Source organism: Phodopus roborovskii, unplaced genomic scaffold, assembly GCF_943737965.1.
Source record: "Phodopus roborovskii unplaced genomic scaffold, PHOROB, whole genome shotgun sequence".
In the NCBI taxonomy this organism is placed as follows: Eukaryota; Metazoa; Chordata; class Mammalia; order Rodentia; family Cricetidae; genus Phodopus; species Phodopus roborovskii.
Window position 1 is genome coordinate 2,997,278 of NW_026126485.1, and position 14,825 is coordinate 3,012,102.

At 46.3% G+C, this 14,825-nt stretch overlaps 1 protein-coding gene across 1 annotated transcript; it reads right to left on the reverse strand.

Annotated features, from left to right (window-relative positions):
- Positions 1–339: 339 nt before the first annotated feature.
- Positions 340–14,489, reverse strand: Gng4 (G protein subunit gamma 4). The gene is made up of 2 exons (XM_051194745.1): positions 14,383–14,489; positions 340–599 (listed from the first exon to the last, which is right to left on the reverse strand). Exons 1-2 carry the CDS (start codon positions 14,479–14,481, stop codon positions 471–473), a joined length of 228 nt encoding a protein of 75 aa, XP_051050702.1. The 5' UTR covers positions 14,482–14,489; the 3' UTR covers positions 340–470.
- Positions 14,490–14,825: the final 336 nt, after the last annotated feature.

Genomic DNA, 14,825 nt, shown 5'->3' on the forward strand with positions numbered 1-14,825 from the left:
GAGATGCTAGAAGAGAGAGGACCTCACCTTCACATGTGGCTGGCTTACATCTGATTCTAGATTACTGTGCACAGTTTTGATTTCAATGAATTGCCTGCTGAAATTTATCAACAGGACATATTTACACTTGGGAATTAATGTTTAAAAATTGTAGACCCTTAAATCCACACTTTTATATGGCACATTTGTTATTTGGCTATAAAAACATTTGTTTTCTTCTCTATGGATGTAAATAACAAAAATGAAACCAAAAGAAGAAGAAGGAGAAGGAGAAGAAGGAGGAGGAGGAGGAAAAGAAGAAAGAGTATCGCAGAAAATATGGTAAACCTGGTAAACCAAGATGAGCCCAGATCACAACTGGTTGGACAGGGATGGGGTATGTATGGGAGGCATGCCTCTACACGGGAGCGTGCACGGTCTCTACTCGGGACTTTTACAGCAGGAAAGGGCCAGTTTGGTCACCACGGGTGTTAGAGAATAGTGCAGAAGAACTTCTTCTCCCGGAAGGGGTTTTCCGAGGCAGGCACTGGGATGATGAGGGGGTCCTCCCGCACGTGGGCTTCACAGTAGGCCAGGAGGTCTGAGGCTGCCTGGGAGACCTGCGGGGACACAGCACAGGTGCTTGGTTAAAGGTGTTCACAGAGTGGGTCCAGGCCAAGGTCTACTCTCATGGCCAAACCAGGAGAGATACTCTGTCCCCTTCAGCAAGGCTTTATAAGCCCTCATCTTACAAAATGCATTTATTATTATACTTATGTAATATTATAATAGTATATAATGTATGTTAGTATATAGTAAGTATTATATACTAATATGCACACACACTGGGGAGCAGGTGCATGCCATGGCACACATGGAGAATTCTGAGTACAGATGTTTTGTGGAGTCAGCTCTACCTTTCCACCTTCGCGTGTGCTCCAGGTTTGCAAATCAGGTTGTCAGGCTTTCCTGGGACACATCTTCACCTGCTGAGTTACCTAACCAGCTCAAGCCATGCCTTCTAGTGACAGGCAGCTGCTCCCTACAGAGGGCTGCTACTGACCAGAAGCTCTCTCTTCTGTTTTCCTCCCAGACTTTTCTTGATCAATACACAGAAACTGTATAGTAAACTTCCCCGGTTTGAGTCCAGAAAAAAGAGCTGGATGTTCACGGAGAGGGGAATGGTGTGTCCTTTAATGTGATCTGCTGCCCAAAGGTATGCCCAGTTTAGGGTAGGTATTCTCACTTTGAATGATCCAGACTTAGTATGGGTCTTCCCACCTCAAATGATCTACTCAGGAAAATTCCTTATGGCTCCGGTCTTAGTTGAGTCCAGATGTAGTCACATTGACAAAGCAAGGTTAGCCATCGCAAGAAGTGAGAGGAAAATGCCCCTCTCCCAACCTGCTTTGGGGTTTCCCACCTTCATCCTTTAGATTCTTTTTTCTGATTTCCAACTCAGACTGGTCAGTGTCAGTGGTAGCCTGATTTCCCCAGCAGACACATGACACATGTTGAAGTTTTTTTCTTCTTCTTAAATAACTACACGTTGTGTGGACGAGTCAAGCCCAATCCTGACAAATGCTACATTTGCTGGGAGTGTGAAATGAGAAGGTGGTTTGTACCACCTTTTCTTCCTGGGTATGAACTCTCCCTTTCTTGAGGTTTTGTTAGGTATTTTGTCCACAGCATCAAGAAAAATAGTTAATGGAAAGTGAAAACTGGAAGGTTGATGAGGTCATGATGGCCAGGTGAAACGGCCTAGCTGGGCTCTCACAGGACCCTCCCTGCAGTGAAGGACAGAGGAAGGGATCCCAGGGTTTGCCAGAGGGGCAGCTGGGTAAATGTACTGTCTCCCCACATTGGTGGCTGTAGACAGGCAGAGACAGCTTTTCGTCTTGGTGGAGGTGAGCCTGGTGGCAAGGAGCACTTGGCATTTATCCGGAAGGTCAGAGAAGGCATGTGCACACACATTCTCTCTTTCCGTGCCACGGCTGTGTCGCATTGCCCTCACTGTGTAACTCCTGATCTGTGTGTCCCCATCAGGGTCATCTCTGTGCCCCAACTCCCATCCTTTGTCATGGCTAAACGCGCAAACTTGGTCTTCCCCTGGGAAATTCCCGTCTCGATGTGCAGTTAGTAAGGATTTAAAAGCTGACTATGCTATTAAAGGTAGAACCACAGACCACAGGTGAAGCAAGCTTAGGGCCATCAAAAACACTCCTGGATATCACTAATCCAGGGGTCAGAGAAGGTGAGTTCCTTGCTGGATCACATGCAAGCTTAGGAGCAGAGCCAGGACAAAAAGCCTGAGGTCAGGGATGCAGGTCTAACAATCCCAGGAGGAAAGAGTAAAGAGTTCAAACTGGCCCCTTCAGTACTTCGTCTGTCCCCCACCCCCACCCCATGACCCTGTTTTACTTCCCTTGACCATGCTCCGATAATTCTGAATTCTTTATAGGACTTACCTTTTATCCCATGTAGGAAGTGTTTACTGAGCATCTATTTACCTTCCTGAGCTAATTGAGAAGATGCCCAGGAAAAACTAAGACACTAGAGCCAACCAAGAAGACTTGGAAATAACAAAGCCACCGCAGGCAGCAGTATGTGTTGAACAGTCACAGATGTGGAGGCAGAGAACAGGCCATGTGCCTTTGCAGTTGGCAGCTGGCTTGTGGGTAACCAGGGCAGCTTTCCTGACCCTTGACCACTTTACCTTTGTACAAGAGCAGTGGGAGTGTCAGGGGGCTAGGGGGAGGGAGGGTTATACTAGCTTAACTGAGAACAACCCCAAGTTCAAATGTATCACTGGCAAGGCATGTGGGTGGGGGGCTGTTAGATCAGGGGATTTGGTGGGGTGTGTGCCCCGTGAAAGAGCTACAAGGTCCAAGTCCTCTCTCACCCCAGTGTCTGTAACACCTGGCAATTGTGCTTGCGTGACTGGCCCACCCAGTTCTGAGCAGGTTCTATCTGGTTCTATTAGTTTTATTCTATCACATCCCAAAGGAGAGGCTATACTTGATGCCACCATGCTCCTTTTAAGAGAAAAAGTTGTTCTTTGGTCATACATACATACATACATACATTTTTTAAGACAGGGTTTCTCTGTGTAACATTCCTGGCTGTCCTGGAACTCACTTTGTAGACCAGGCTGGCCTCAAACTCATAGAGATGCCTCTGCCGCCCTGGTGCTAGGATGAAGGGACGAACCACTATCGCCCAGCTATTAGGTCATCTCTTTTTCAGCTGTTCTTTCCAGACTGTAACTGCATGCATCTACTCAACTATAACTGCACTCCTGGATGGAAGCCCATTACCGCCCCCCCATTCCCCCATCCCCACATGGCCAAGCAGAATTTGCAGAGGATAGGCACTTGCTGTAAGAGCACAGGTGTGTGGGCCTGGGCTGGCCCACACGATGCCAGTTTTCTAGATGCACTCAGAATGATTATTGCAGTTTGAAAGTCCCTTCAAAACTCACTTTGAATGTTAGGGGCATTCATAAATGGGTTATGTAACACACACACACACACACACACACACACACACACACACACACACACACCCCTGCAACAGACTACCATGTTACTGCAGGACAGAAATCCTGATAAGAGTTTAACCTGAGTTTTCTCCTACTTTGTCTTTCATGGCTTGACTTCCCACCGTGTTATGACACAGCTCCAGAGCTGTGAGAAACACCTTCCTTCCTTTCTTCCTCCCTTCCTTTTCCTCCCTCCCTGATTTCCTTCCTTTTCTTTCTTTCTCCTTCCTTTTCCCCCATCTTCTATTTTCCAACCATGGAATTCTGTTACAATTGCAGAACATGGACTTGAACAGAAGCCTGAGGTCAGGAGCGGCAATCTAACAATCCCAGGAGGAAAGAGTAGTTCAAACACGGCCCCTTCAATCATTCTACACTTCCAACAAAAGATCTTATTTCATTTTTCTGACTATGCTCTGCTAGTTCTGAATTCCTTATAAGTTACCTTTTACACTGTAAAGAATGGATTAGTTATGCCTAGCTGCATCCAATGCAGGGTAGATCATTTTACATCAAGGTAATCAAGGGAATTTCTATCCCAACCAGACCCTCTCGGTTCACATAATAGTGTCCAAAGTCTATTTATGTCAGTATATGCAAATCACCTTGAATATCTGCTAGTGCTCACTATACTGTGTTCAGAGAAGATAAACCCAGGTAATGACCATTTTCAGGCATGGAACATTACACATGAATAATGCCATCATGGCTGTGGTGGCTGTAATTTATTATCATGGAGGAGACACTCCTTGGGTGTGTCTATGAGGATATTTCCAGGTAGGTTTAGCTGCGGTTGGAAGAGCCAGGCTGAGTGGTACCCTCCCACGAACTGGGGTCCTAGACTGAATAAAAAGGAGAACAAGAGCTGAATAGCAGCCTTGATCTCTCTCTGCCTCTTGACTGCTAATGTGATGTGACCAGCTGCCTCAGGCTCTTGCCATATCTTCCCACCACGATGGGCTGTATCTTCAAATCATGAGCCCTTCCTTACATTGCTTCAGCAGGTAATTTGTCACAGCCATGGGAAAAGTAATACACTGGCCCACAGTGTTCCATCCTGGCATTAATTAACTGCTGCCAGGGCTGAAGGAGGTTTTCCTTAATCAGAATTAGATTGATTTTTGTGGATTGAGGTTTCCCTCCTGTAAGGTATGGGTGGCAAACAGTGCCAGATGCCAAAACATCTGCTGCTTCTGAAACAAAACAGATAATCTCAAAGATAAAATTTTATCATGGTATAAAACTGACAACCTGCCTTCTTGATGATGCTTTCTTATCAAGCACTGAGATACTGGCATCACTGTGATGAGTTGCCCTGAGCATCCCTGCCTCCCACCTCAGCATCCAGCTGTTAGGATTATAAGACAGCAGATGCTTAGAGAAATGGGTAGCCTGGGAACAACTGTGGAATTTTCCCATTGCATTTCAGAGTGAAAGAGGTGATTAAAACAGCTCAAGTTAGCACATAATGCTGTTAGTTGCACCATAATTACCAGCTTCAATGACGGGAGAAAATGTTGCAATTACTATAGTCACATTCCATGACAAGACAGATGACATAATTACTACTCTCACTGTGACACCCACTGCACTTATCTTGTGCATCCGAAGTCAAGAGGGCACCTACTTCTCCTCTGTCCTGGTCTATTGAATAATATAGAATCAATGGAGAACATCTTGGTTGGCTTTGTCTGTTCTTCCCTCCACCCCCAGAAAACACAGCCACGACAGGGTTAAGAGTGCAGCCAGGGTGTAGTCAGCATGCAGTAATGGTGTCTTCTCTAAGATCAGGCCCGGTGCACACTCCAACAGAAGCTACTATGTGCCCTTAGCTCCCAGGGATCCTCAGGGTATCACAAGTATGTCTTGCCTCTGAATTCTAAGTGAGCTCCTGTGCTCTTCTTTCTAAACTCGAACACAGTTGAGCCAAACACACTGGCTTCTGAGGACACACTCCAGGCACTGCACAGGAAGTCCTGCCTGAGGGAGGGAGCATCTCCTGCCCCTACAAAGCATCTGGAGGAAGTAATAACCAGGTGGTGATAGTGTAAATAAACCTTAAGATCAGATGTCTCTAAAAGCGGGATAGCCATTGTCACCCTATAACTGCTTTTCCTTCATACCAAAAGCTGGTTGCACATTTATGGGAAACATAAATGTAAGGTTAGGTTAACACCACCAAGTTCACCTTGGTGAGAACTGTTATCTACACAGTCACCACAGGAAAAACAGGTCCAGCCTGTGTACCCTTCCAACAGGTGGGCTGATGTCTTCATGATTCCCCAGTTTTCTATAAAGAAAGCTGTAACAAAAAACCAGGTGGGGTGATGCACACCTGTAATTCCAGTACTCTGGAGGCTGAGGTAAGATGGCAAGTACAAGGCTCTGTCCAAAAGGAAACAGACAAAACAACCAATAGCCGCAATTCAAGCATCTCATAACCATCTTAGGAGAGTATTTACGCAGCAAGGCAAGTCACCGAAGTCAAGGCTGAATGCGCCTTGGCACAGATGGATTAATTTTTCCTAGGGAAAAGCAATGATCCCTGTCAGCCTCAGTGGGCACTGACGCTTCCTGTCCTCCGGCCTGAACTCGACACACACCCACCTAGCCCTGACACTCCCTGTCCTCCTGACTGGACACAACACACACTACATAGCCCTGACTTAGCCTCAGCAGTCACTGTGAGGTCCTGTCCTGCTGGGAGGGCACATGCTAGATACATCTAGCTCTCACTTCTGCAAGTGGCAACAGTTCCTGCTGTACAGTGGATGCCACCCTGAAGCTGCTGTGACTGCTGTACTCATGTAGCTACTATCTGGTAGGACACAGAACACCCTACCCTGCTCTTTGCTTTAGTTAAAAGGTTGTTCTCCTCTTATCTGACATTCATTCTAGAATCACTGATCACCCTTACCCATGTCTTATCAAATACCAGTCTTGACTTTCTCTGGTTAGAATTTATAAGCAGGGGGACAGAAATCACATTTTGCTCTTTCTAAAGGTCCGCGCCCAGTGGTATTGCACACTGGCTCTTACGAAGGAACTGGGAAGGCAAGGGTAAAAGGTGGTGAAGTCTCATTTGTTAAAGAGGAATCATCATGAAAAACTTGGGCTCAAACACAAGTGTGGAGAAGTCAAGTGCTTGATCTCCCGGGGCTTGCTCAGAAAATGTCTGCACCAGGTAGCTTATCCACACTGTGGAAACCAATGGACACAATCCTACCTCAACTGATGCTCAGAATTTGAATATATTATAAATATTTATGTAGACTGTTTACATAAAAATATGGGCATGAGCTGGGTAGTAGTGGCACATACCTTTAATCCCCTCACTCAGCGGGGGGTGGGGGGTGGTAGGGGGCTGTGTGGAGGCAGGCATATCTCTGTAAGCTTGAGACCAGCCTGGTCTACTAAACTACAGAGAAACCCTGTCTCAAAAAACCAAAAATAAAAAATAAAATAGATGCAGTCAGAAATCCTACTTCACTTATGAACTATGAATTTAGTGGCATCACTAGACAGGATTTTCACAAATTCACATGCTACAAACATGGACTCCCATCTTCCAAGTGCCTTTATGGTTTCATTTGTTAAATCTGAATCTTTGCTTTCCAAGGGATGGGTTCTCATCTAGCAGGGCTGGTGTCCTTATATCAGAAGAAATGACAGAGGGATTTCTCTGTCTCACCTTGCAAGCATAAGAGAAAAGTCACACGAAACCATAGTGAGGTGGTACCTGTCTACCATCCAAAAGAAGATCTCTCAACACATGTATACACACACACACACACACACACACACACACACACACACACACACACCATACTACACCCTACTGGTATGTGGATCTTGCACTTATAGCTAAACCACCCACAAAAACATACAAAAAAAAAAAAAAAAAAAAAAAGGAAAGAAAGGAAGGAAGGAAAGAAGGGGAGAAAGGAAGAAATGAAGTATGTATTTTTATAGCTTAGTACTATGCTACCTTTTCTCTCATTAAAGGTATTATTTTCTCAAGTTCCAGGATGGAAAACATATGGTTTCTCTAAATAGGATGTGAAAATGTTCTCCCTTTCCCAGAACACCTTGCAACTTGGGCACAAGCATACGTCCTTCATTCTGCCTATCAGATATCAGTCCAGGCTCTGACTAGTAGCCGCCCTAGGTGGAGGAGGGGTCCTCAGCTCAGCAGAGCACATGGCTGTGGACGATCTTCTTCGGAGCAGTGGTGACTACTCTTGCCAGAAGCAGAATCTTAGGCCTCTTTCAAATCCCCTTATCCACAAAACTAAGCATGTCTGGATCTCTTGTATGGAAACTCAATTATATAATGAAATGATTTTTCTAAGGAAAAGCAGACTGTGTATGTAGTCAGTTTAAGTAGCTGCATAATTGAGAATGTGCTTAGGTCATCCCAAATGTGGCGAGGGGCGGAGACTCCTTGCAGATGCAATTTCTCTGTGGGTTGCCACCCAATTCAGGGAGGGCTCCCAGCAAGAGGCTATCTTCCATGTGATCAGGGGCCAGAACTTGAGTTTCACGAATTCAGGAATTCATTTTTTAGCTCTCACAGTGCCGCTGGAGCTCAGTTTTCTCACCTGTGAGCTGAGACACTGGGGTCTCAGAGCTACTGTGAACACTCAAGCACCTTACACCATGTATGAAGAAAGTAATCAAAATTGGGTTGACCGTCCCAAACTGTTACTTCCGCCCGTCACCCACTAGGAGCTTCTTTACTTTTATCATCTAAAAGCTGCTTTAACTGCTTCTTGGTTTTTGTTTGTTTTCTTGTTTAGTCACAGGGTCTTAATGGAGCCTGCACTGGCCTTGAACTCGTGATCCTCCTGCCACCACTTCCTGAATGCCGAGGTTACAGGTGTGCGCCACCATGCCCGGTGTGCTTTATTTTGTTTGAGTGGTGTTAGGAAAGGGTTCTCTACTTCTGAGAGATCAGGGAACCTCCCAGATGCTTGTGTTTCAGCGTCTGTCATTTCTAACTCTCAGCTGGATGTGGCAAGGTGCTGGGATGGGCAGACTCTTCCTCTACTTAATGGGAGCTCTTCATACCTTGCCCTGATGAGTCTTTCCTGTCCCAAGTTCTCTCTGCCAGGGACATCTCTGTGCAACGCAGGAAGTGGTCTGCCTTGAATTATCATTACCAAACTGATACTTTAGCTTTTCCTTTCTCTGTGACTTGCATCCTAACCTCTTTGCCAGTAATTTGTGTTTCTACAGGGCATTCATTAGTCACTGTTTCTTCTAATGGCTTTCTCTGTCCTTCTATCTCTCTTCAATCTTTCCTTAGTGGGTTTGTTTTGTTTTTGTTTTGTGTTTTGTATTCAGGAGAAAGAATTGAACTCAGAACTTCAAACTGGCAAATACTCTGCCACTGAACTATCTATCTCCCAGCCTCCCTTTTAGTTTTTGAGACAGGGTCTCATAGCTGAGACTATTCTTAAACTTCTATGTAGCCCAGGATGGCTTTGAACTTGCGGTCTTGTTGTCTCAGCCTCTGAGGAGCTGGGATTCCAGGTCTGTGCCTCCATGCTTGACTCATGCTCTCAGTCCTTTGAGCTCCTTCTCTGGATTTGCTCACTTTACTTTCCTTGGTTTTCTAGAAGAAAGACTTGTCAAATGAGTGCTGTTAGCCTTCTTTGTGCTATAGTCTGGTCCCTTGTTGTTTTGGCAGAATGCTCACACAAGTCCATTTTGTTTTTGTTTTACTCTTTAAAGGAACAGTGTCAACTCCAGTCTGTGCACTTGAGGGTAATTTATGTGTCTCCTGACCCTCTTGCCTTGTCTACCGAAGCAATGCAGATGGACTGCTATGCATCTGGGCTGCCAAGTGCTCCCTTATTTAGCCTTTGGAGGAGGTGCTGGCAACCCATGTTAGATGGGTTGTTTAATATATATTCTCTGAGGGTACCTGGTACTTTCTTCATCAGCATGTCTCTCCACAGAGGAAGGTCTTGGCTTTCTGGCATAAACATGTGCTTCTGTGGTGGACCAGATAGATGGGATGCTGAGGTCAGAGTCAGCACCACTCTGAACACTGTGGCGACAGGTGTTCTCTGGGGAGTGGAGCACACTCTCCAGATGCATATTTATGAGTCTGGAGATGAAGGTAGGTGGAAGGGAGTACTAAGAGAGAACTGGTAATTCCTAAATATAATGATGGGCTAGGTGAGTCAATGGTCATGTGTACAAGGCTGAGGAACTGGTTTTTCACACAGTGCAATTTTAGGACACAGGAGCAGTCAGCCTTTTATAGTAGATCGAGCATGGGGCCTTTGTCCCTTGTTCCTGGCACAGAGCTCCTAAACTCCAGGACTCTAATGAGTGGTAAGAGACTCTGTGGTATACTAATGAGATGGCTGGTGGCTGGGGACCCCTGAACAGCTTCAGGAAAAGAGCATGCCATCAGAAAGACAGCTATGGTTGGAATTAGAACTTCCAGCCCTGCCTCTGACCTCTAGGGATGGAGAAAGGGCTGAAGACTGAGTGGCCAATGTGTTAATAATCATGGCTATATAAGGAAACCACTATAACACCCCTGGAGGGGATAAACACATTTACAGGCTGGGAGGTATCACTCTTGTACAAGTCCTGGAAGCTGACACACCTCCTTGTCCTGGGCATCTCATCGGGAGGTTCCTGAATTATCATTTTGATAATAAACTGATGTATATATAAGTAAGACATTTCCTGAGTTCTATGAATTAATTTATGAGTGGTAGAGCCTAGGGGAAGAGTGTCCTTGGGAACCCTTGAATTTGCAAGCAAGCCTTACAGAATGTAGATAGACAGAGCTCCTGAAGCTTGTGACTTGTGTCCATAAGGGCAATAGCGTTATTGGTCCGAGCCCTTAACCCATGGAGTCTGTGCTTTTTGCTACACAATAAAATCATAGCAATAGCAGGGCAGTTCCATAAATACGACTTTTAATATATTGTTGTAAGACATTGATTTCATTAAGAGTTTGACTTCTTGACTTCTTATAGAGAAAAGGATGAGCTTGATTCACAAAATCGGTCTCAGAAATAATTCTCAGACCTATATGCCAATAGTGAAATCACTCTATCATATTCATCTGGAACTCAGCTTGCTGGGCTTCTCAAGCCACCGAGAGAGCAAGAGGGGAGACACAGACCTGAGCATCAGGCTGCCCACCGCAGCGTCTGGCTGACCTAGAGATGGTGTGGTCCGAGGATAGTAAGGAGTAAGGGACAGATCTCAGAAACAGTCAGTGGGCAGAAATATGTGCCTGTCTTGGCACCACTTTTTATAAAAAAAAAATTGATATTGGTTCAAATACTGTGTGTGTTTGTGTGTGTGTGTGTGTGTTTATATGTGTGCCCTTTTCTCTCTCTCTGTGTGTGTGTGTCTATTAATTAGATATGTATAATGGAACATTATTCAGCCATTAAAATTACTTGAGAACTGGTGGGTAGTAGAGAAACATCTGCCTACAGTTCTGATGCACTGTACAGCATAGGAAAACTCCAAGGATGCTGTGCTAGGTGAATAAACTACACATGAGAGCCATTACATGTTTCCACTTAGAAGAGGTCTGTACTAAAGCTGTAGCCACAGTAACTGCAGAATGGTGTTTCTAGGGCTGCAAGAGGGGTGAATGGGGATAAATTCCTAGTTGGGAAGATGAAGTGATTGGAAATGGAAGGTGGTGGTAGCTCATGATACTAAAAATATCTCTGATCCTGAAAATTGCGATTTATTTAAAGATGGTTTAATGGGAAAGTATGTGTTCTATGTATTTTACCACAACAAACCTATGTAAGATCATGCATGCCTGTCACCCTAGCATTTGGGAGATGGAGGCAAGAAGATTGGGTAATTAAGGTCATCCTTCTTACATACCCAGTTTGAGGCCAGCCTGGGCTACATCAGACAGCCCAGGCCTATCAGTCTCCTCCCTGAGAACTGTACGCTCTGCTTCTGAACCGCACAGGCTAGGTCCTTGCCCACTCCATGTGCTGACATCATCAGAGCTAGAATTAGCTACTTCCTTCACAGGCCTCACAGCAGTAGCACAACACTGCCTTCCCAATGCCTGTGGCATGATTTATGACTCTCTCTGTACATGTGCCCAGAAGATCCCGAGACCTCGCCGTCCCTGGGAACACACAAGCCTCAGGGGCTCTGTCTGTGTCTGGAGATCATCTCTTGTCACAGATTTTGTCTTTCCCTGTCCGGCAGTCATATGTGGCCCTAACCTGTGCTCATTGTGTATTAGCTCCGGCTTGGTGCATGGCTGGCTTCATTCCTTTCTCTGCCTGGTACGCTATGCTTCCTTCCCACGTTCAGGTGGCTTTCTTGGTGTGTTCACCTCTCCCACCACCCCAGTGACATGCTCAGCTCCAGCTGCTGCCTCCCTAAGATCTGCAGCCACGGGCCGTTCACCACAGGCACCTGTAATTCACTGTGGCTCTGTGAGCTGTGCTTATGCCAGCAGCACCCTCTCCCAGGCAGCTCAGCAGGTGGCTTTCCCAAATCCCGTTGCTGGCCTGAGGCCAGCTCACATCTCTGCTCACTATGGCGGAGACATCTGCTCACGCTGAAGCCACAGCCCGGCTGTGCAGAGTCTTGCTCAGCGATGTTCTCACCATGTCCTCCCCTGGCAGAAGTTTCCTGTCTTTGCAAAGTTGGGCACTGCTTGTCTGCAGGATGCCTCCCAAGTCCCATTCAGTCTCTGGAACCCCTGCTTCCAATTGTTCTCTGGGTGCTAACCTCACTCCCTTCTGCATTCCCAGGGCTGACATCTGATTGGCTGTTTGTGGTTGGCAGCTTCTACTACTATAATACCCGAGGCAAACAACTCACAGTTTGAGGGCACAGCACATCATGGTGGCAGCACCTGGCAGAGCAAAGCCATTCACTTTATGGCTACTACCCAGGAGGGAAGAGATGAAGCTGGGCATGGTGTTATATGCTTATAATGCCAGCATTTGGTCAGGGTGGAGGACAAGAAGCTCACTGTGAGTGAGTTCAAGGTCAACCTGAGCTATAGAATAAATTCAAAGACAGTGTAGGTTACCAAGTGATACTACATCTGAAAAACTAAAGCAAACCAACCACAAAGAGAAGAGACCAGCAGCCCACCAAGATGTTTGAAATGCAAGTTCGATCCTGGGTTAGAGCCTCAGAATTGATATAAAACGTAGGAGAGACTTGACTACAGAGTTGCCCTCTTACTTACACACACACGCACACACACACACACACACACACACACACACACGCACGCGCGCGCGCACACACACACACAAATAAAATAACAATAAATAAAATGTTAAAAGTGTTGACCAGAGTTCCACAACACCCATGTGGCGTAAAACCTCCCAGCAGGCCTTATCTCTTAAAACTTCTAACATCATACAGTAGTGCTGCAATGAGGTCCAAACCTTTAACATTTTGGGGGACACGACACCCCAATGACAGCATAGCTGGTGTCAGCACATACAAGATGCTGGTGCTCAAACGACAGGTCTGTTTATAACACTGTGCACAACCCCACACTCCTTCCTTGTCTCATGTGCATGTACATCAAGCTCTGTGTTATCCCCAGGATAACACGTGCCATGAGCTGCAGGGCAAAGGGCCACTCTGCTTGCAAAGGGAAGGTCTGGCTGCTGAGCCACACTCTAGAGTGGAAAGTGTTGTGGGATATTTTGATAGAGCTCTGACATTCCCAAAACTACCAATAGAGGTTCTGGAGGACCAAGGGCATATAGAGAGACACAGGAAATAGTGGGGTGGGGCTTGGAAAGATTCTCAGTTCTTTTTGGATCAAGGAAGGAGAAAGAGAGGAAGTCATGTCTCGGCTGTTTCTCTGATCATTCAGGTTTTTACCCTGATATTTCATTCCGGAGAGTAATTGAAAAAGAATAATTAGATAAATGCTTCCTGGAAGGGAAGCCTTGAAGGCTTTAGAAACTTTGTACTCCAAAGTAATGATGGCTAATATCATTGTGCCTGGTTTTGGGATCATCTAGGAGGTGAGTGTGGTCATGGGGAGGCTTAACTGAAGAGACCAGCTTTACCCACCCACAGACAGGGCTCCTGAGCTACTCACCTCTCTGCTTCCTGACTGGATACCATGTGACTCAGTGCCTCATCCCCCACCCAGCTGCCACCACCCTCACACCACATCTTCCCATTGAGATGGACTGAATCCTCAAACCATGGCCTATGGACAAAAAGCCATTTCTCCCTAAATTTGCTTTCCTCGGGTTGTTGTCGGCAGTAACTCATACACCAGATGCTTGAGCAAGACCATGGGCATGGCATACTCCAGTCCCCTGGATCATTCCTCTGGGAGGGGTGTCCTAACCTTTTGAGCTGGCTGTATTTCAGAGCCACAAACTGCCAAGCCCACTGCTCATCTCTAGGTGCACCAGCGAAAACCAGGGCTTGGTCTCCTTGCAGTAGTTCCGGTGGGAGGAGACTAGAAACACCCTTGGTGGGAGGTGGCAGGCACTTCTTCAACTCCCCCAGGGAATATTCAATGCACATAGGCTTGATTCAATGAGTCAGCCTTAGTTGTGCATGTCCAAAATTGTGTTGCCATCTAACCCCTGTCACAGCACCGGGGAGACACAATGTGGTCAACCTCATGGTCGGTCCCTTGTCTTCTGCCCTTGTTTATGACAATGGTTAAATACAGCTGGCGGGAAGGACAGTCTATTTTTGACACTTCCTCATGGAACTCACACACCGTGGACTGCATCATGGCAGTGTTCTGGAACAAACACACACCCACTGAGACTGTTGCTTTGTTGGGGGACTGAGCCTCACCAGGCCACTCTGGAACCCGGAAAGAACATGCTTGGTGAGTTTACCTTCACCCTGTCCATGCCAGCTTCCATCTTCAGTTGCTCCACAGCTTTTCTGGCCTGGGAGATGCTGGCGGTACTGTTATTAGACATGCCTTCCTTCATTCTGTGTTGCCTGTAAGTAACCATGGGGAGAGGGTTGGAGTGCTGCTGCCTAGGGAAAGGTGGGCCCTTCCCATTCTTCCTGTGTCCCACCATCTGCAGATCCCCCCCAGCCAGATTTGTTCTTTCAGAAGGAAGAAGAAATTCCCCCTGCCCTGACACACATTTAGACCACATGGCCAAGACAAGACATTACAGTGCTAGCTGTCCCCTGAGGAAGATTCTCTGTCACCCATGCATGGAGAAACTGCTTGAGGGAGACTAATGATCACAGTGTGTGGCTGAAAGTCAAGCAAACACAAATAGAAAGGACAGTGGCTCCCTGGGTTAGGAGTGAGGCAGAGGCC